Source organism: Dipodomys merriami, unplaced genomic scaffold, assembly GCF_024711535.1.
Source record: "Dipodomys merriami isolate MVZ:Mamm:240054 unplaced genomic scaffold, mDipMer1.0.p SCAF_9, whole genome shotgun sequence".
NCBI lineage: Eukaryota > Metazoa > Chordata > Mammalia > Rodentia > Heteromyidae > Dipodomys > Dipodomys merriami.
The window spans coordinates 44823844-44847374 of record NW_027206512.1 but is presented as its reverse complement, the minus strand read 5'-3'; the positions used below and the strand labels follow the sequence as shown (position 1 = coordinate 44847374).

Genomic DNA, 23531 nt, shown 5'->3' with positions numbered 1-23531 from the left:
GGTTTGTTGAAGAAGAGAAGTGACAACAGCAGGTGGTGATCAGCCAAATGTGGGATGTTTAACGAGAGTGGCACCCAACCCAAACCTCCTGGAGGCATCCTTAGAGCAGACATCACTGGAGCTCTTCCAGAGTGTCTCTCTCAGGAAAACTGAATGGAGCCCAAGAGGTAAATTTTTATTCCTAACCAATGTCCAGGAGACACTGTTGCTTCTAGCCCACGAACCACACTTTGGAAACTGCTACCCAGCCAGTCAGTCACATTAGAGGGAGCAATGGAATAAAATAAACTGAAACGGCAATTGAGCCTAAGGTAATGCATGGAATTTGTCTGGATCGCAATTCAAAGCAAGTACAAAAGAAATTTTGAAGTAGCTGGGGGAGTATAAACAGGAACTGAATGTGGGCTTCGATTAAGAGATTAAACATAATTTGGCTGAGTATAATAATGCCATGATGATCACATTAAACACTTTTAAGTTAAAATTCATCCATAAGCATGTTTGTGATCAAGTCAAAATATTCCTAAAGATGGATGAGACAAGATTCTCAAAACACTGATCATTGCTGAAACTGGTAATAGGTATCTGGGAGCTTGTTGCTCTGCTTTGGGATAGGTTGGAACATTTTCATGATAAGAATTTTTTTAATGATCCCTGCCCCCACTAGATTTCCTCAAATTGTATAAAGTGAGCTGTCTTCATCTGAAGACTGACCTTCCAAGGAGCCTCAGCCAGCCCTTCAAAAAGTAGAATCCTGATACTCAGAAATAAGCAGAGATAAGTTGTTCCGTATTGTAAAAGCACACTTACAGTGAATTATGAAGCTACCTCATCCAGTGTCTTGTCCCAGACCCGTAGCATATGGTTTTGTAAAAGTCAGTGTGTCTAATTTCCCATTCCACATTTGATCTAGTAAAGAAGACACTGGAAGTCCCTACTGAGAGCAAATCAACTCACAGCTTGATCTTGAATTGATTTTTTTGGGGGGTGGGGGAGGGGGTCCGGTCGTGAGGCCTGAACTCTGGGCCTGGGCCCTGTCCCAGGTCAAGGCTAGCGCTCTACCACTTGAGCCACAGCACCACTTCCGGCTTTTTTCTTTTTGCTTTATGTGGTGCTGAGGAATCAAACCCAGGGCCTCAGGCATGCAAGGCAAGCGCTCTACCACTGAGCCACCTTCCCAGCCCCTCACAGCTTGATCTTTACAGAGCAAAACATGTACAAAAGAATTGGATCCACACATTATACAATAATAAATTATTGACCAATTCATCAATTAAACAAAAAGTATCACCCTTTACAGAACATCTATATATCAGTTACTATTCTGATTCTCTCCTTTATATTAATGCTATTAATCCATATGGCAACCAGCTGAGATTGACATTTTCATAATCAGTACTTTGCAGATAAGAGTGCTGGATTTTGCACAGGTTAAGCAACTTGCCTAAGGTCACATAGCAGAGAGCTTTTACTCTGAATCACTCTCAATCCTGCCTCACTAAACTAAGTCCAAAGTCTGTTGTTTAAACAAGACAACATTGGAATCCTTGGGCTCCAGTAACTCACAACTACAATACTAGCCACTCCGGAGGCTGAGAATCTTGGTTTGGAACCAGCCTGGGCAAATAAATTCAAGATTTCTCTCATCTCCCAATAACCATTTGGGAGGGGGAAGAAAGCCAGACGTGAATGCCAGCCGTAAGTGGAAAAAGACAATCAAGAACATGACGCATATTTTCTTTTTAAAAAAACTCATTTAAGTTTTCTTGTAAAGGTGATGTATAGAGGGATTACAGTTACATGAGTCAGGTAATGAGTACATCTCTTTTTGAAAGTATCATTTCTTTCCTCATTTTCTCCCAGTTTTTCTTCTCCCAAACCCACTTAACCCCTCCAAAGTTGTATAGTTCATTTCCAATATATTGTGAGTATCACTGCTGAATTGGTTCACCCTTTGTCCACCATTTCTGTGTTTCCCCCTTTCTTTCCCAAATCAGATAAGCTTATATACAAGACAAGGGGTACAGAAATCAAAAACAGTGACAAAAGAATACATCAAAGGGGGGAAAACACAAACAGTACAATTAAAAAACCCTCTTGTTTCCATTTCTTGACGTTCATTTTGATAAACACCATTTTATATGATCATATGCATGTCGCTATTGAGCCATTGGGTTCCTCTGCTATGAATATCTTCCCTTGTTCTCACTGTGTGAATGTTTAGAGTGCTATTTAATTAATCATGTCCAAGTGTAATTATTTGTCTTTTACTAGCCATTGGATTTACTTGTAGAATTATAGGCACATTCTAATTATTACAAATGAGAAAACTATGTAGCCAGTTTTTCTTTGGGTCTAGCTTACTTTGCCATATTTTTTCCAAATCTTTTCATTTCCATATGAATGGAGCAATGTCATTTTTTCTAATGGAAGCATAGAATTCCATTTGTATATATACCACATTTTCTTGATCCACTCATCCACTGAGGGGCATCTGGGTTGATTCCAAATCTTAGCTATGGTAAATAATGCTGTAGTGAACATGGTTGTGCTGATAGTTTTAGTATGGTCTAGTTTGTGGTAATTTGGGTAAATGCCCAGGAGTGGGATTGCTGGATCATAGGGGAGCTCTATGTTTAGTCTTTTGAGGAACCTCCATACTGCTTTCCAGAGTGGTTGAACTACAAAAATGTAGTAGTATTCCCTTTTGGCCACATCCCCCCAGCATCTGTTATTATTAGTTTTCTTAATAATGGCCATTCTAACTTGGGTAAGGTAGAATCTCAATGTTGCTTTGATTTGCATTCCTTTTATGGCCAGAGATGTTGAACATTTCTTCATATGTCTATTGGACATTCTTGTTTTAATTTTATTTTATTGTAAAGATGCTGTATAGGGGGATTATAATTACATGAGTAAGATATCGAGTACATTTTTGTCAAACATTGTTACCGCTTCTATTGGCCATTCTTATTTCTTCTTCAGAAAAGCCTCTTTAAGGCTTTAGCCCACTTATTAATGGCATTGTTGTTTCTTTGAGGATTTGTATTGTGAGGATTTAATTTTTTGAGCTGTAGATATATTTTAGATATGAGGCCCTTATCTGATACATAGCTAGTAAAGATCTTCTCACATCTGTGTGTTTTCTATTTATCTTACTAGCTATGTCCTTTGCCATGCAGACACTCTTCAGTTTAATGCAATCCGATTTATTCAGCCTTTCTTTGACTTCTTGTGTTTCTGGATTTTGCTTAGGAAGTTTTAACCCATGAGAAGGAGCCCTGGTGTTTCCCTATCTCTTCCTGTAATATTTTCAGGCTATCTGGTCTTACATTGAGGTCTTTGATCCATTTGAAATTTATTCTGGTGCAGGGTGATATATAAGGACATTACTCCTGTTTTCTTCACATGTACAGTGAGGCATGTTTGCTATTGCAATGTCTTTTAAGAGTTTTTACGGTGTCTTAGTGGTGTGTCAGTAGTTCTTGTTTCCCATCATATGTGGAAAAGCTGGTGTTGTTATTTTATAGGCAGGCAAAGATGCTCAACATGCAAAACTTATGACTGCGAAATGCCTATTAAAGACTAAGGCTACACTGAAAAAGATCACTTGAGGTAGAAGTTCCTAAGCCCAAGCCAGAAGAAAAAATATGTATTAATAACTGTGTCTTCATCTAGATCACCCAATCCTCTCTGCTCTGTCCCCAGTTGGAAAGAAGTATGCATGATCCATTCATCTTTTTGCAAGGTTTTCCCATGGTACTCTTCCATGGTGGTCCTTGGGATAATGGCCCTGTCAATACCAAAAGTGTTCTCCTGGACCAGGAAAAGGACAGTAAATAAAAATTAAAGGAATCTAAATAAGCTATGGACTTCAGTTCACCCAAGTGTTGGTTCATTAACATTGGCTTATTAGTGACAACAAATGTACCATTGGTATGTGGAAAGATCTACTCAACGTTTCTGTACAGCTAAAACTCACTTGTAATTTTGTTTCCTAGTTCAAAAAATAATAACTTGAAAATATGACCACATGTTGAATTGTCAAATTCACAGATGAGCTATAAGAATACAGTTGCTTAGTTTATTCAGATTCTCTGTTTTTTAATATTTTAGGGGAAAAATGGAATCTTACAGAAGAATTCTGCCCCCCCCCAAATTTTGTGGGATGGTTGTTATAGTGAGCAAGTCTACCCTTACTTTGCTGTTTTCTAATAGCACTAACCAGCTAAAAAAAATTAAAAATTTTGCTGGGCCCTAGTGGGTCATGCCTATAATCCTAGCTACTCAGGCTGAAATCTGAGGATAACAATTCAAAGTCAGCCAGGACAGGAAAGTCCATAAGATGTTTATCGCCAATTAACTACCAGAAAACCAGAAGTGGTGCTATAGCTCAAGTGGTAGAGCACTAGTCTTAAGCAAAAGAGCTCAGGGATAACACCCAGGCCCTGAGTTCAAGCTCCATGACAAAAAAAAAAAAAAAATTCATGTAGAATGAGATCAGAATATAAGCTAACATTTACTGAACTAATTTGTTTATGAACCTGGAATCTGTACATAAATAGTAGGATAAATTTCTTAAAGTGGAATTTTTCACATCCTGCCATTTTACATACTCAGCAAGGTTTGCTCACTTTTATTGGTTCTTCATCTGAGCGGGCTCCTGTCTTGTTGCCTAGAAACCAGTGAACATTAGTCATTATTGTTCTCTGTGGATTTCATAAGCAAAAAGATCTTATCACACTGGTGATTTCATTTGCAGCTTGGGGGTTGTGAATAGAGTTGGGCATTATTACTTTTTTCTGCTTGCTGGCATTTTGTTTTGTTAATATGAATTTCCTGTTTATGTCATAGGCCTATCTCTATAACAGTTCCATATCAATAGCTGGGATATTAGTCTCTTCTGTCTTGGTTTCATTTCTTTTTTTTTGGGGGGGGGGGTCCAGTCATGGGTCTGAACTCTGGGTCTGGGCACTGTCCCTCAGCTCTTCAGCTCAAGGCTAGTGCTCTACCACTTGAGCCACAGCGCCACTTCCGGCTTTTTTTCTTTTTGCTTATGTGGTGCTAAGGAATCGAACCCAGGGCCTCATGCATGCAAGGCAAGCACTCTACCACTGAGCCATCTTCCCAGCCCCTAGTCTCTTCTGTCTTCTGTGGCAATCTTCTACTATTTCTCCCCTTCTGCAGTAAGATTGGTGGCTCTTAGCCCTCCTGTGCTGTAATTCCCCCATTGAACTGTATAGAATGAACTATACATATACTGGCCTACCTTTCTACTATGAAGGCACAAATTAAGTAGAGGTGATGGCAGGCTTGCTAGCAAGACCAACCACTCTGGCATCCCAGGAGTTGAGAATGTTCTTGGATGTTCAGTTCTCAATCTATGACAGTCCTGAGCAAACTGAAACATTCACCCTAGAAGGTCAAGTATGTATTGAATGAATGCATACTGACTTCCAAGCCCACTTTTCTAGCCAATCACACATACATGTTTCACTAATTGTTTTGTGGACAGTCCGTTTGAATACACAGACAACTATTTTCTCCTGTGTCTACAACTCTCCAACACCACCCTTCAAACAAACTCCACTCCTCACTGAATTCTGTTTCTAGAATTTCAGTAATCCTTACACGTTTTTCCATTCTCAGTTTTGTAAGGCAACTGGCCAACATTGGGGATATAATCTATACTTTGGAATTAATCTAAGGTAACTATGAACTCTAGAATGACTTCCTTCTGTGTGATTCTCTTACCTGATCCCTTCATGGTTGTAGGTATTACCTTTGTGCTGGTATTTCTAAAGAATAAGTATTGTATTTTGATATTTTCCAGGTAATGAAGCATATAAAGAAGGCAAACTAGAGACTTTGCACATTTAAGTTCTTAGATATAAAGAACTCAGAAGTTCAGATTTCATTTCCTTCTCTTTTAACTGTGATGAAATTCACACTACATAAATTAATCAGCTTAAGGCAAACAAATCATTCACATTTGATACATTTATAATGTGGTAAAACCACAAACTCCCTCAAGTGCCGGGAAGTATTTCTTACACTAGAATTATAGGTGCACAAAATACAGTTAATGGTTTACTCCTTTTCCTTAGACTTTCAGCCCTTTAGACTTAACTATCTACATTCTACTTAAACGGGGATTCTTGCCCCCCATCTAACTCACACAATGTATCTTCACTGTTTAAAAAATGTCCACTTTAAGTATTTTCTACCTTTGGTTAGGTAAATGAAAGAGGTGAGTATGAAATTTTATAGGCAGAACATAATGCCTATATATATATGTATAGTGTATGTATGTTTAGACAGAGTGTTTGTATCCTTCATTAAAAATTTGAAACATGTTTCAGTTATCTGCTTTGCTTCTGCATAGGGTTTTAGGCTAACCAATCAGTTGGTGTAACTAAGAAAAATGCCCCCCCCATGCAAAACTAAATGCTGTTTTGCAATTGTCCACCAAATTTCCTCCAACAAATGGATAGTGTTGAATTAACCAAACCAAATAAATTTTAAAATAAATAAAAACTTTTTTGAAGCCGGGTGCTGGTGGCTCACGCCTGTAATCCTAGCTACTCAGGAGGCTGAGATCTGAGGATCGCGGTTCAAAGCCAGCCCGGGCAGGAGAGACGGTGAGACTCCTATCTCCAATAAACCACCAGAAAACCGGAAGTGGCGCTGTAGCTCAAGTGGTAGAGCGCTCGCCTTGAGCTGAAGAGCTGAGGGACAGAGTTTAAGCCCATGACCAACAAAAAAAAAAAAAAAACTTTTTTGAATGTTGGTACAGAAAGATGCAGGAAATACATTTCTCCTTCAGTCAAGGAAATGTTTATTTTATTGTCAGTGGACAGAAAATAGTAAAGGCTTCCTTCTTGCTCAGAATGCCTATAACTATCTTCAGGTCATTCATGCATACCTTCCATGGTTGTAGAGCTAAGCTATAGTCCAAAAAGAAAACAAAACAGTAGACTTCATCTTGCCATTTGGAGTCTTGGTGGCCTCTTGAACTTGGCTTGCCTCTCTACCTCTCCTTGACCTATTGATCATATGAGTTAGACTTTGCAACTAAGTTCAACTGATTCACTCTAAATCGACTTGTGGACCTAGTAAATATTTATAAAAATTTGAATGCAACAATCAATTTGTGTGTTACCTTAGAACTTTACACACACACACACACATATATACTCACACACGCACACACATGCATACACTCACACACACACACACAATCCAAAATTATCTTCCTAAAAAATATATGGTAGCAAATTTCTCTTTTCCTGTTTCTCAAGTAGCGAAATAAGATAAAAGTAGAATCCTGTCTTGGACTCTTGAAAAATAACTGATTCATGATTCATGAGTATCTAACTAAAGGTAGAATCAATAGAGAAAATTACTAGGGCAGAACAATCCAATAAGTAACTTCAAACCTATACAGCACATTATTACTTTTCTAAAGTTCTCTATTTCCACTTTATAGAGAGTAGGAGATATATATATATAAAATTTGAATTGACTGAAGATGATTTTAGTTTTTCTTCCTTCATAATCTTTACTCCAAGGAACATTTTGTCTAACCTTATTGATCAGATATAATGTTTGGTGCCAGGTGTTCAACTAAAAGAAATAATTCTTTCTAAATAGCTTTCGATTTTTTGTAATGATCGGCTATATTCCCAGCCCAGCCTCTTCAAAGTCTGCCAAGCATTGCTCAGGAAAATATGGGCAATGTACATTCATGTTTTTGAAATTCATTTGGAACTTCATTTTTAAATCCAGATTCCTGGGCTTTTCCACCTCTAGGATCCTTTAGGTCTCAGAAGGGAACTGGAAATCTCCATTTTAACAAGTCTCCTGGGTGTTCCATCAGCAGGTAATCCATGGAACACATCCTAGAAATTAACCCATAGATTGGACCTGAACAAGGTTTAATTAGATCAGAAAGAAGATGAACCAACATAATCCTTTACTTGTGAAATGATGATAGTCCTGCACTAACATGAAATGATGAGACTTTTATAGCCACTTTTCCTGTTCATCACTTTATTTTCAGAATCCCTCTGGTCTTGTCTTCAGTCATGGTAGGTGGGCCCATGATACTCCTGGACTTCACAGGCTGCTAGATGGAGAATTGTCAAATATGGAATTCCATATTCAATGCTTTAGTCCACTAAGAACCAAATTCCACTTATATACCTGTTTGGACTTTCCTGGTATCCATTGCCCACAGTGGGTTTTTCTGAATGGCTCATCCCACTGCTTAAACTATACTCCTCAAGACCAATAGCCCCGACTATGAGTTCTGATCCTCCTCATGCAGAATTAGATTAGGAGTACAAGATTATCTCCAGATGGTAGGCCTAGAAGGGACCATTTCTTCCTGTGTCTGCAGTAGATAAGAGGATAGATAAACTTGATGGTACAGCACTAGAGAGACTTTTGGAACCCTTGAAAATTGAGAAATAATGTGAAATATGTCATTTTTATTGCATTCAACCTCTTATCAAATATGACCCCCCAAAGCAATGTAGACTAAAATAAAAGTGTTTTTAATTGGCCTGCAAGCTAATACAGTGAGTTAAGATAAGGTTAGTGCTAGCTCAAAAGAACTCTCTATAAACCCCACCCTCGTACCTTCTAAATACCAACAAAGTGAAGGCCTGCCATTCTCACCTCTTCCAGAGGGATATATGTAGCCAAAAAGAACAGACAGGTTGTATCTACTTCCTGTCCAGTTTTTGAGACTGGCATAGGAGAACTGAGCTTAAAACCTGGGTTCAGTTCACTGCAGTCACCTTCTACTGTGAGTCAATTAGAAGAGATAGATTGTAATCCAACTAGACGTTTTGATTTTTTGTTTTGTTTTGTTTGCGTTTTTTGTCAGTCGTGGGACTTGAACTCTGGGCCTGGGCACTGTCCAGCTCTTCAGTTCAAGCCACAGTGGCACTTCTTGTTTTCTGGTGTTTAATTGGAAATAAGAGTTTCACAGCCTTTCCTTTCTGGGCTGGCTTTGAACCATGATCCTCAGATCTCAGCCTCCCAGTAGCTAGGATTACAGGCATGAGCCACTGATGCCCGGCTCAACTAAATTTTTATATAGTTCCTGCTAAATGAAGTCTGGGGATCTGGGGATGAGGCTCAGATGGTAGAGCACCTATATAGCAAGCAAAAGGTACCAAGTTCAGACCCCATTACTGACACACACACACACACACACACACACACACACACACACACACACACACACACACACACACACACATCCAAGAATATACTATGATAAAACTAGAAATTCACATCACTCTGGATATCATCAACCATAATACATAATATTAGTTTATGTTAAAGCTGTATGTTCTCTCTGATATACAGAAATTAGATCTAACTGCATTGGGATATGATAAATTATACAGGATTCTAGTTACTCACACCCAGTGAGACCAAAAGAGGATACTCTTAAGGAGACTCTGGGACAGAGTCCAGTCCTGAGCCCCAAGGATAGCACGTACACACACACACACACACACACACACACACAACTGAGTCCGAAGTTCCATTGCCTACGGTTCCCTAACCACAGTTGCAGTTCTAGAAGACATGGCTGGGATGGAACCTGATGATGTGTACTTCTGACAATCAAGTATTACAATGTAGTTGGTCCCAGGAACATACTTTGAGATCCACTGGATTAAGCAAACATGTAGAGCAAACTTGAAAGTGTTGAATTGCTATGTGTAAATGTATCAAATAACTTCTGGGTTTTTGCATTATAAAATAATATATTATGCTGCAAAAAAATATTAAAAAGCAGGAAATTCACAAAACCTAGGTAAATCCACTCAAAGATAACCACTATAACCTTGATGTATTTCTTTTACAAATATTACATGTGTGTATGTATATTATCCCTTTTCCCTTTCATGTACATGTAACATTATATATATATATATAGATTGATTGATTGATTGATTGATTCTGGAATCATCTGATACACTTCTCATTTAATAATACTTTATAGACATCTTTCTACCAGATGCTGGTGGCTCATGTTTATAATCCTAGATATTCAGGAGGCTGATACCTGAAGATCACAGTTCAAAATAATCCGTGCAGAAAAATCTATGATACCCCCAGAAACCCAGAAGTAGCACTGTGGTTCAAAGTAGGAGCATACTAGCCTTGAGTGACAAAGTTCAGGGATAGCATCCAGGCCGTGAGTTCAGGCCTTTTTTAAATTTTTTATTATGAAAATACCATACAGAGGAGTTACAATTACATGGGCAAGATAATGAGTACATTTCTTATCAAGCATTGTTGCTTCCCTTTGTTTCCCCTTTCCCTTCCCATATCCTGCCCCACCCACCCACCCAGGCCTTAGGACCTGGAGAAAGAAAGGTTACAGGTGGACCCATTGCAACAATGAGATGTACAAGTAGTTATGTCGAAAACGAACTTTACAACTTTGGAGGGCAGGGGAGGTGAGGGAAGGGGGGAACAAAGGAGGAGGCAACAATACTTGATAAGAAATGTACTCATTATCTTGCCCATGTAATTGTAACCCCTCTGTACAGTATTTTCACAAAAAAAAGGAAAGAAAAAGAAGAAGAAAGAGAGAAAGAAAGAGAAGGAAGAAAGAAAGAGGAGAAAAAGAAGAGAAAGGGAGAGAGAAAGAAATTGAGAAAGAAAGGAAGGAAGGAAGGAAGGAAGGAAGGAAGGAAGGAAGGAAGGAAGGAAGGAAGGAAGGAAGGAAGGGGGAGGGAGGGAGGGAAGGAGGGAGGGAGGGAGGGAGAGAGGGAGGGAGGGAAGGGGGAGGGAGGGAGGCGGGAAGGTGGGAAGGAAAGAAGGAAAATTTCTCTTTCTTCGTCATTTCAGATGTCCTACCAGGGCCGGGAATGTGGCTCAGTGGTAGAGTGCCTGCCTAGCATGCATGAAGCCCTGGGTTCGATTCCTCAGTACCACATACACAGAAAGAGCCAGAAGTGCCACTATGGCTCAAGTGGTAGAGCACTAGCCTTGAACTAAAGAAGCTCAAGGACAGTGCCCAGGCCCTGAGTTCAAGCCCCAGGACTGGCCAAAAAAGATGTCCTACTAACTTTTTCCTGTTTAATGAAACAGATGCAGCATACATATTCTTTTAAGTCTTTGTGTGCATATTTAGTTCTTTTCTAAATACAAGTTCCCAGAAAAAAAAAAGTCAAGTCAAAAGTTAGACAGATTTACATGGCCTTTAAAACATATAGCCAGAACACTATACAGAGAAACATTGGATCATCTTATATGCTTGTTACCACTGTATTGCTATTTTCACACATCTGAGTGCATGGCTTTTGTTTGTTTGCTTTAGTGATGTATTTGAGGAGTTTTTTCCACTTTAATGAAAGAAAATGCTATCTCATTTGCACTTTGAGTTTTTTCTTCAGTTGCTAGTATGGTAAGCAGAAGTCTCGCCCCCCATGATATCATACTTCCTTCTTTGTAGACATATGACTCTATAGAATCTATAGAATACCACCACCAATTCTTGTTCTTTTGTTTGAAAGCATTATGTACATGACATTTTGTAAGGTTCAGCCTCTCAATTTTTTTTCCGATTTTATTATTTTTTATTTTTTTTTATTGTGAAAATACTGTACAGAGGGGTTACAATTACATGGGCAAGATAATGAGTACATTTCTTATGAAACATTGTAGCCTCCTCCTTTGTTTCCCCTTCCCATCCCTTCCCATTCTCCCCCCACCCCCCCACCCAAGCCTCCCCACCCCCCCCCTCCACCAAAGTTGTAAAGTTTGTTTTCGACATAACTACTTGTACATCTCATTGTTGCAATGGGTCCACCTCTATCCCTATTTAAACAATTTGTTTTTCCCCTTCCCCTCCACAAACTATACTGACATCAAATACAGTGAAAGCATGGGTTATACTGTGGGGGAGGAACATACAAAGCAACAAAGAAATAACCTTATACATGTGTTAGAAACAAAAAAACTTTGAATACATATCTTAGGGTTCATTTCCCTAACATCACCTTATCTGACCTTTTCTGCTTGACTCAGACATATTCTAGATATTGCAAATAAGGGAAACCATGGGACCTATGTTTCTTTGGGCCTGGCTTACTTCACTTAATATAATTTTTTCCAAGCCAATTTTTTTGTCATAAGTAAATCTCAGAGCAGAACAGCTTTTGTTTTCTTATGTAAACTTCGAGATAGCAGCTTTGCTACAAAAATTCTTCATTCTGCATGAGTCTGAGCCCGTCTACAATCTAATTTCTCAGTAAGTTGAACAATTTGTTACAATTATAATTGATCTAATTTTGCTTATTAAATCAAGAATGTACTGTGATTATAAGAGAAAACTCACCAGGCAATGTGTCTTGTCATCTATTTGCTAACATTTGTTGAGTGACTTTCTGTCCTGTGAGTTCCAAGATGACCTTTCTTGGTGATACACTAAACCGAATTTTCTTGTTGATACACAGGGACTATTAGGTGAAAAATATGGGAACATCCGAATCCCAGGAGAAGTTGAAGCCTCAGAGTTTGAAATGATTTTGGATGCTGCCATAGAGGCAAAGCTGGAGACCAAGTTACTGGAAGAGTGGTACTGTCGGGATGAGAACTCAGTGCCAGCAGCCTATTACCTCAGACCCAGATCAGAGCTGCTAAGAAACACTACAAATACAGTAAGCTCTGCTTCTCCCCTTGACTCTGAACTTCTAGATAGATTCCCATTCAGGGCTGTTTTTCTCCTCTGTTGAAAAGGCACAAAGTAGAATCTGCCCTAAGCCCTAAGTTTCCTTTTAACAACTAAATTAACACTAATCATCAAAGAAATGTAAATCAGAACCACAAGGGCTGATTATCTGAAAATCAGAAGGGGAATGTTGGGGGAGATAAAGAAAGGGAAACCCTGGTACCTTGTGGGTGGAACTACACAGTTGCTATGGAAACCAGTAGAGCAACGCCTCAAAACAATAGTAAAACTACATATGTAGTTTTAGGATGCAGCACTCCCACTGCTGGGTCTGTATTCGCAGGAATGAGATCATTATTTGGAAAGGACATCTTCATACCAAGCTCCATCACAGCATTACTCACGAAACTCAAGATATGGAAGCAACCTACCATTCAACAGACAAATAGATAAAACACACACACACACACACACACACACACACACACACACACACACACACACACACACACACACACACGAATATCAGTCAGTCTTTAAAAAGAAAAAAATCCTACTATTTGCAGCAGCATTGATGAACCTGGAGCACATTTTATGTAAAATAATCCAGAAAAACAAACAGTATTGATCTCACTGATAGATAATATAGTATCTAAAGCATTTGAACTCAGGATAACTGATTAGAAGGTGTTTAAAGTACTAGGGACTGAAGTATGGAGGGATGAGGAAATGTTAGTAAAAGAAGGATATGTTAGTTCACTTAATTGTAATCATCATTTTACAACATGGTGTTATGCACCTTAAATTTATTTCTAAAAAAAGGAAGAGGGGGAGGAGGAAGAAAAGAAGGAGAAGGAGAAGAAGGAAGAAGAATAGGAGAAGGAGGAGGAGGAGGAGGAGGAGGAGGAGGAGGAGGAGTAGGAGGAGGAGGAGGAGGAGGAGGAGAAGGAGGAAGAATATTCAGGGGAGGAGGAGGAGGAGGAGGAAGAATAATCAGGGGAGAAGAAGGAGGAGGAGGACTAAATCCAAAACTAGGAATATTTTATATTTAAGGTTCATCTTGCCTTGTAGCATCTCTGACCTTCCTTTTTAAGGTCATTTTCCATTTTTTCTGAAATGTATCTTTGAGTAATAGTCTACCAATGAAAAACTCAATATTTATTGAAGATGTTCTCATTTAAACATATGTATCCATAAATTCATATGTTCATATATCCTGGTAGTATTCAAAATTTCTATTCCTTCTTGTGTCTTAATCAGATATACATTAGATCTTCTCAGTCTACTCTCCATGTCCCTACACTTGCTCTCACATTATCAATTTCCTTTCTCTCTCTGCTGCAGTTGAGAAGACTACTTCAGAGCTTTATTCCAGTTCGCTCATTCCTGAGGTCTGAACTCACACCTCGGTGCTGTCCCTGAGCCTGTTTGTGCTCAGGTCTAGCGCTCTACCACTTGAGCCACAGTGCCACTTCTGTCTTTTTCTGAGTAATGTTTTGGAGATAAGAGTCTCACAGACTTTGCAGCCTGGGCTGGCTTCAAACCACGACCCTCAGATCTCAGCCTCGTTAGTAGCTAGGATTACAGGCATGAGCCACCAGGACCCAGCTTCACTGTTTTTTTTTTTCTTCAGCTGTGCCCCCTGTGCCCATATATTCAGTATCTAATGCAAAAGTAATACATTTTTATTTGCTTACAAAAAAAGAATATTGTGAAATTGGTTGATTTCTATTGGCAAGTGGTTGTTTCATTATCCTCCTGTTCTTTTTTAATGGTTGTTTTCTTTTTGAATATCTTTGAGTAGTTGTACAAAGAAGTTACCATTTTAACAAAGCCATTTATGAATACAATATATCTTAATATCACCCCTTCCAACATTCTTACCCTTACCAACATTCTCTCCCTTACCCATCCTTTCCCTAACTCTTGAGTTTGTAGGATATACATTAGATGTGCATTGGATATACATTGGATATGTATGAGATATATATATATATATATATATATATAGGATATATACTGTATTCTTGACTGCATTCTCTTCCTCTTCTCCTCTTTATTTGTCCACCCTTTCCTTCCTGACCCCACCACACCCCTTTCCTGCAGTCTGATTTTGCTGAACTTTGGAATTTGGAGCTACACATTAATACAAATTAATAGGAATTACCAATTAATTAGGAATTACACATTAATACATGTGTATACATTTACATAGCACCCAACATATTTGCTTATGAGCTTATAAACTAAATCTAGCTTCCACATATAAGAAAAGACATGCATTCTTTGTAACTTGGTATTTTTCTCTTAGTATTTCACTTTGTGTGTGTGTGTGTATATATATATATACATATATATATATATGTATGTATGTATGTATGTATGTATATATATGCCCCTAGGTAAACTCACCAAGTGAGACTGATTTATATCTCAGTCTGAAAGAGACAGTATTATTATCTTTTCTCCCACTTCATTCCCAAAGCATGTCTACTACTGGACCCAATGAAGGGGGAAGAAGGGAAAGGCAGGGCTATTTGTGCATAGACTAAGATGGATTGGAAAGAAGACAGATATCCAGTCCTCTTACAAAAGAGAGATCCTTGCTCCAGTCAGCATAGAGGCCGCTTCAAAGGGATGGGAACCATAGCATGGCCACACATCTTCATTTTAAGATGTTGAATGTTTGTCTTTCTGATATTCAGCTCCGTATTTTCTTCATGCAATATGAAGCTATGTCACAATCCTTGGTTTTCCATCTTTCTCCTCACATGCATCATGCAAAGTAACTTCACTGATAGTGCTTCTCTGCATAAGAAGCCATTCGCCAGTTAAATGTGCTAAGAGTAAATGTAGATAGTAGAGAATGAAAAACCTCAATAATCAGGCTGGGAAGGTGGCTCAGTGGTAGAGTGCATGTCTAGTATGCATGAAGCCCGGGTTCGATTCCACAGAAAAAGCCAGAAGGGGTGCTGTGGCTCAAGTGGTGGAGTGCTAGCTTGAACAAAAGAAGTTCAGGGACAGTGCCCACGCCCTGAGTTCAAGCCCCAGGACTGGCAGAAATAATAATAATCTGATTTACACAGTTGCTCAGGAGTTCATGCTCATAGGTTACTATTCAGAAGTCTTTATGTGTCCCATATTCACTTAGTTCCATGATCCTCAAGGGATCCACATGCTATCATGCATAAGTTGTTGAGTAAATGAATGGATGGCAAGATTATCGTCAAGACTACCTAAACGTTTCTTTCTTGTTAGACAATCTACTCTCATAGTAGACCCACAAAACAGAATGACTAAAAACAAGTGATAAGATGTAAACCCCACACCCATTTAAGGTTCCCCTTGGGAGGACATTTTTAAACGATTATTTTGTTGTGACATTTCTATCAAAACTCAAAAGGGATAAACATGGTAAAAAAAAAAATAAAAATTACTCCATATTTCTATTGCTATAACGAAATAGCTGATCCTAGATAAGATCTGAAGAAAGATGTTTATGTAAGTCCTACTTTTGGAGATTAGGCAGCTCCAGCTGTTCAAACTCTGAACAGGGCCCTCTTGACTCATGCAAAAGAGATCACATGGTAAGGCAGGAAGCCAGAGCGATTCAGGCCTAGTTGCTCTTTTTACAGCAATACAATCTCTTGGGAGCTAACCCGGACACAAGAGAACTACATTAATCCCTTCTGAGGATGTTGCTCCAGTGATAGACTCACCTTCCCTAGGTCCTCCCTCTTAAAGGCCTCCACCACATCTGAACACCGCTGCATTCTGGACTGAGTTTCTAACACATGAAATTTGGGGGGAGCATACTCAAACCCTCCACAAACCAAAGCAAATCCCAGCAACCAGCTCTGTCTGGAGTATATCTTTGCATACTTGTTCACACTGAACATGGAGGGTTCCTGGTGAGAAAGAGATTAAAACGAGATGCTATAACATGCCTCTCATACTGTAAGTAAGTGGAATTCTCTTGCGCTTACATTCTAGTGCTTCTGTGATGACTTAAGACTGACTTTTTTTCCTTTCACAGACACAGCCTCCTGCCAGTGCTGAAGACGAAAAGCCATGGCAGGAGATATCGGATGAGATCAAGGCGATATTTAAGGCTGCGGTCAAACTGCTACACGAGAAGGGCAAGATGAAGTACAGCCAAGCTAAGAGGTACCTGTTCTCAGGTAATTTGCATGTGTCCTCAGCCAACAAAGGGCTAGATAAAATGATGTCATCTAACTTACAGCCTGGCAGATTTAATTTTTCTAAACCTTGCCAGGTCCAAGAGGGGTGAGTGTTCTTTTGCTTTAACTCACAGAAAAAGCTTTTACTTGGCTCGAGGGCTTCTCCAGAAAATGTGATTTGAGCAGAAGTTGTCGGTGAAATCTAATAGCCCAGATCCTATCACTGTTTTTCAGCTGAGCTGTCCGTTCATTTATCCATCCCCGCGTGAGGTGTATGGACCTCTTGGCTTATTTGGTGCCAAGCATTAGGGAGCTGTCGATGAATTTTAAAAAAAAAGATAAGGTCTCTGTTCTCTGGAAATTATTTTTTCAGAGTGAGGAAGTAACTGATGGTCAAGTAATAAGTGAACAAGATCATTTTATAAATGATCATACAAATACCACACCTGAGGCCCTGGAAACACTGAGTTCTGTATGAGCACAGTAGTGATTGATAAAGAATGCTGGCGTCCAGAGTGGACAAAAGTGATGGTTTTTAAGCTGACACGTGGAAGGAGTCAGAGCTGACAGTACTATATCAGAGAGACCAACAGATCCAAGACGCATGAGATGGGAATGTGCCTAGCAAAGAACAAGAACAGGAAGAAAGTCAAGAAGCCAGGTTAGTGAGGGAGAGCTGATGTCTGAGGGGAGCAACATGTACCATCGAATGTGTTTCCATGTTGCATGGTAAGTAGCATGGAAAGCTATGGCAGAGTGAGGAGTAGGGGAGGGGTGGGATCTAACGTAACACTAAAATTAAAATCCCCCCCAACTGCTGAGCAGACACTTGCTTAATCAGCCGTTCTCAGCCACAGAGAGGAAGCTTCATTACTACATGTTTCACAGGATACTGTGGTGGCCTCAAATCTGTAATCTCCACTCCTTAGGAGGAAGAGATAGGAAGGTTTAAACAGACAAAAAGTCAGCAATAACCCCCATCTCAAGCAGTAAGTTGGGGTGGTGGTTTATGCCATGATCCTTGCCAAATGAAGGCTAAAGGTAGGAAGATCATGGCCTTCTGGCTAAAGATACAAGACCACATCTAAAAAACAACTAGAGTCAAAAACAAGAGTTCTTGTGTGGCTCAAGTGATAGAGCACATGTGAGACCCTGAATTCAAATTTCAGCACTGCCAAAAAAAAAAAAAAAAGTTACCCAGGAAACCACAGATATGAAGAATGTGTGAATTGTAATTTCCAGAGAACAAACACTACTGGGTAAACATCATCAGCTATATCACAGCGTTTATTTCGCAAGCAAATAGTAAAGAATCATTGACGGAAAAACCAGTTGTAATGTGTTTCACAATTCATTTTGGGGGGGGGGGGCAGTCGGTCATGGGGCTTGAACTCGAGCACTCTACCGCTTGAGCCACAGCGCCACTTCCAGTTTTCTGGTGGTTAATTGTAGATAAGAGTCTCATGGACTTTCCTGCCCAGGCTGGCTTTGAACCGTGATCCTCAGATCTTAGCCTCCTGAGAAGTGAAGATTACAGGCACGAGCCACTGGTGCCTGGCTCACAATTCATCTTTAAATAAAAGAAAAGGTTGCTTTGGGCTCACCATTCAATCTGTAATCTCTTGACCCTAGTGTTTTTGGGACTGTGATATAGCAACACATCATAAAGGGAGCCAGTAGCAAAGCCATGCATTCACCTTGTGCCTGGTAGTGAAAGTAAAAGAAAGCAACCAGTGCCCCAAGGTCACCCTCAAGGACACTTCCCAATGACCTAAAACTTCCCACAGGGGCCCACCTCTTAAAGGTTCCACGCCCTCCTCAAGTGTTACTCTGAAGAATCAACCTTTAACATGTGGACCTTTGGGAGAAGTTCCAGATCCAAACAACAGCAGCAATCATAAATAAAACCCCCACCCCCAATGTGGAGACACATTGCTTCCGAAACTGAACCTGTCTGTGTTTATTTTGAATCCTGTCTTTCATGTATTCTGGTTCACTTATACAATGCCAGGCACCTCTGTACAGCCTCTTTTTACCTCTCCTGAGCCATGCTTAGATAGGTTCCTCCAGCTTGGTTTCTTTGTGTCTCTTGATGTTCCAAAGTCCTGATTGACTTGTTTTCTATAGATGTGCTAGCGACGGAGCGGGATTACCATGGAATCATCTGGAGTCCCAAGTGACCACTGACATCTGGTTATCACACTTTATGTATAAATATCACCATTGGCCCATTGGTTATTCATATCTGATCACAAAGGATTATGTATAGATACCATATTATCTACACATTATGGACTGTTATGATTAATACAGCCATTCTTCTTCCCTACAAATCATCACAGAATGTAGCGGCCTGAGATCCAGTGTGCTTGCCAATGTTGTACACAGATGGTTAGGAAAGAAATGACCAAATGCTGGCCCGGGGGGGGGGGGGGTGTGCGTGTGTGTGTGTATGTGTGTGTGTGAAAATATACTATTACAAGAATTCCATAAAAAGTCTTAATTAATGCTGGACACCGATAGCTCATGCCTGTCATCCTAACTAATCAGGAGGCTGAGATCTGAGGATTATGGTTTGAAGCCAGCCTGGCAGAAAAGTTCCCATGAGACTCTTATCACCAATTGACCACTCAAAATCTGGAAGTGGTCCTGTGGCTCAAGTGGTAGAGTGCTATCCTTGAGAACAAAGAGGCTCAGAGACAGTGCCTGAATTCAAGCCCCCACAACCCACCAAAAACAAAAAACAAAAACCATTCATCTTTAAAGTAAACTCCACCTTCCTTAATTGGTTACTTTATAGCACATAGAAGGCTTTGTTGTTTGTGGGGGTTTTTGCTTGTTTGTTTTTTTCTGATCATACCAGCCCTGTGTACTCAAAACCCTCTCCCCACAACAGTACCATTGGGTTCCAGCCAGGGTGCCCATCCTAGATTCCCTGGTCTCCACCACAGGAAAACTTCCCTGCCCTCCCCAGGTGGCTTCGCGTCTGACTGTCCGCTCTCACTCACCACATTCTTCCCCATGGCAGAACTCAAAGCAATCATAACACATGTCATTGTGAGAAACCAAGGACCCTATCTGCCTTCCCCCCTGAAAGTTTCATAAATGGTGCACTTGGATAGCTGTAACAGAATGCCATGAACTGGGTAGCTTTAACACAACAGAAAATGTTTTATAGCTCTGGAGGCTTGCTAGTCTAAGGTCAGGGCACCTAACTAACAAGGTGTCTAACTGGAGATGATACTATCTCACTACTTCCCGGCAGAAAAACAGAGACAGGGGAGCTCTCTGAGACTTCTTTATAAAGGCACTAATCTCATCCATGCAGGATCCACTCTCATGACCTAATCACCTTCCAAACTAGCATTTAGAGTTGAGGTTACAGCATATAAATTATATGCAGTCTATGGCATTCCATACTGATACTTTCTCTCCACATTGTCTCTGTTTTCTCATTATTGTATCCAAAATCACTAGCAGCATGCCTCACACATAGTAGGTGCTCATTAAACTCATCAAAGGCTAATTAGGTAAAGGAAAAGGATGGATGAGGAAGGGAGGGAGGGAGGACACTGAGGGAGGGAAGGGAAGAAGGGAGGGAGGAAAATTGGAAGGGACAAAGGGATGGTAAGTGAGCCAGGCAGGAGACTTGTTATATAAAATTGGCTTAAAATGTATTTTCATTGATTTAGCAACTTTACTTTTTTCCTGTAGAGTCATGTTTTTAATACCACTGATCCAGGTTTAAGTGCTTTTATGGGGCTTGAAATGACCATTTATATTTACGTATGTGTAAGCATATGGATTATAAGCTATATATGGCTTGATTTACAAGAAACAAAGCTCTATACTAAATCTTTTTCTATGCCTTTTCTGATGAACGCAACAGATTTTAACAGTGGCATGGAAAATTCCGATTTTCTACGATCAGTATTCAGAACATGATTTATTTTGCTTTAAAATGTGCTTTTGCATTATATTTGAGCCTCTCTAGGTATAATGTATTTCAAACAAATGACAAAGCCATGTTGTGAAGGACTGAATGGAAAGGAAGAAGTAAACTAGCTATGCTGTTCAACATCCTCTGTCTTTCCTGGCCTCAGTTGGTCCCTGCTGTTTCTCCACACAGAACAGCTGAACTCTCAAAGGGAAACTAAGCAGCAACTTGTAAACACCAATATAAACTTACTATTCTTACTTTCTTATGTCAATCTTCCATTTCCCCTTTCCATTAGGTACGAAATAATATGATCAAAAATTCTGCTGCCAAGTGTGAGTGGTTCACATAATCCTAACTAATCAGGAGGCTGAGATCTGAGAGTCTCAGCTTGAAGTCAGCCAGAAAAAATCCATGAGTGAGATTCTCATCTTCAATTAACCAACAAAATTAGGGGCTTGGCTCAAGTGGTGGAATGCCAGTCATAAGCAAGAAAGCTGGAGAGTTAGAGCTCAAGCCCGAGTACCCACACCAAAATAAAATAAAATAAAATAAATCATTATCCTGGGTTTTAAGGTCCTTAGGAAAAAGATAGATAAGAAATGAAGGAATTAAGTTATTTTGCAGACATAGGTGGCTTATATTTGTAATCCTAGCTATTCAGGTAGCTGAGATCTAAAGCTTGAAGTTCAAAGCTAACCCCAGCAGGAAAGTCCATGACATTCTTATCTCCAAAATACTAGAAATGAAGCTGTAGCTCAAGTGGTAGAAGACTAGCTGAGCAAAAAGCTCAGTGACAGTGCCCAGGCTCTGAGTTCAAATCCTAGGATTGACACAGAAGAGAAAGAAACAAGCAATGAGAGAGAGTGGGGTAGAGGGAGAGAGAGAGAGAAGGAAAGAAGGAAGGAAGGAAAGAGGGAAGGAAGGAAGGAAGGAAGGAAGGAAGGAAGGAAGGAAGGAAGGAAGGAAGGAAGGAAGGAGAAAAGAGGAAGGAGGAAGAAAATGAAATTATTCTGTAGAATTGACTTAAGAGCTGAATGTTGGAAATGTAGACATATTGCTTTTTTCTGAGCAATAAACTCCTTGTCTTATTATCTTCCAGCTATTGAGGATGAGTTTGACTTTGCTTTAGGCAAGCAAACCCCAGCATTCCTGAAGAAGTGTGTTTGCTACATTAGGAAAATCGCTAACATTGAGCGCTTTGTGAAAATCCCAGAGATGGGAAAATACATGGATATTACTGGAATGGAACCCAGGATTGTCCGTGATCCTGAAGCTCAAGAGAAACTGATAAAACTCAGGGATGAATTTATTCCTACCATCGTGGCATCATCTAATCTGAGAGTATACACATCCGTCACGCATTGTGACATGAAACTGGGCTATTCCCAGGAAATAGAAAACCATTACATAGAAGGACTTGGTAAGCAATTTTATGAGGACATGATTGACATAATTCAGGCAACAGTACAACAGAATTTTGACACTGAAACAGATACACTGTATGATGAAATCCTTCAACATTCATCGTTATGTAAAACGTATGCCTCCTTCTATGAGTACAAATGTGAATCTCTAAACATCTTGCATAAATACATTCTTCCGAGCAAAACAGGACACATCAACCCTCTTATTGTATACGGTGGACCATGCACAGGGAAGACCCTTCTGCTAGCTGAAGTAGCAAAGAAGGTAAAAGCCTATTTTACTACTTTTTTTATTATTTGATTTTTTATTGATTGATTTACCCATCTATGTTTGTAACAAAAGTTCTCTGTGGAGAGGGAACTGGTCACATTTCCACTTTCTGTGTTTACTATCTGAATTTGGAAACATGTTTCAGTTGTTTCTTGTTTTCCTTACGTAACAGCTGTAGTGAGAGAAAAGATTGAGGGGGTACAACTATAAAGCCCTTTTATTTATTTACTTTTTTAAAATTTTTATTGTGAAAATACCGTACAGAGGGGTTACAATTACATGGGCAAGGTAATGAGTGCATTTCTTATCAAGCATTGTTGCCTCCTCCTTTGTTTCCCCTTCCCATCCCTTCCCATCTCCCTTCTCCCCTCACCCCTCACCCCTCGCCAGGCCTAAGTTGTAAAGTTCATTTTTCAACATAACGACTTGTACATCTCATTGTTGCAATGGGTCCACCTGTATCCCTATTTAAACGGTTTGTTTTTGCCCTTCCCCGCACAAATTATACCATCATCAAATACAATGAAAGCAAGGGTCCAGGCCTTACCCCATTTGGATGAAAACTTAAATCTCAAAAACTCTTCTCAAACAAAATATAGCCTTTTGCTTGCTTCTGGTCACCAAATTAGTTATTTTTGTAATTATTGGTAATTTGTAAGTACAGTCAAAAGTAATAAGTCAAATTTTGGTCTGAGCCAGGAACCAGTGGAAAATTCATGTCATATATTTTCCGCCATGTGCTCTAGCACAAGAAGTCAAGGATTGCATGGTAGGGCTAGGCTGAACTGTCTGTACAGATAGTCTCTGGAGGACAGAGTGTGCACAGGGAAAAACTTATCCACTTGAGTAATGATTGTCTGAGATGCTGATCTCCGGCCTATTTTTCCCACTGGCCTGTATTTAATCCCAAATCCAGGCTTCTTAGCCTCTCTTGTTTCTAGGCCTTTTCCTGCTTCCCATTTGCTTTTTTCCCAGTGAATGACTAGGCCAACATTAACAATAACTTGCA

General features: G+C 39.7%; 1 protein-coding gene across 3 annotated transcripts in view; it reads left to right on the top strand.

Moving 5' to 3' along the window:
* Positions 1-23531, top strand: part of Nwd2 (NACHT and WD repeat domain containing 2) — a 134222-nt gene that overhangs the window by 103140 nt on the left and 7551 nt on the right. For 2 of the 3 annotated variants that reach the window (XM_070012481.1, XM_070012482.1), the window contains 3 exons: positions 12492-12695; positions 16743-16887; positions 21927-22516. In XM_070012481.1, coding sequence (XP_069868582.1) covers positions 12492-12695; positions 16743-16887; positions 21927-22516 — 939 coding nt within the window. The remainder of the gene's footprint in view (positions 1-12491; positions 12696-16742; positions 16888-21926; positions 22517-23531) is intronic. The other variant, XM_070012483.1, reaches the window with a different exon arrangement.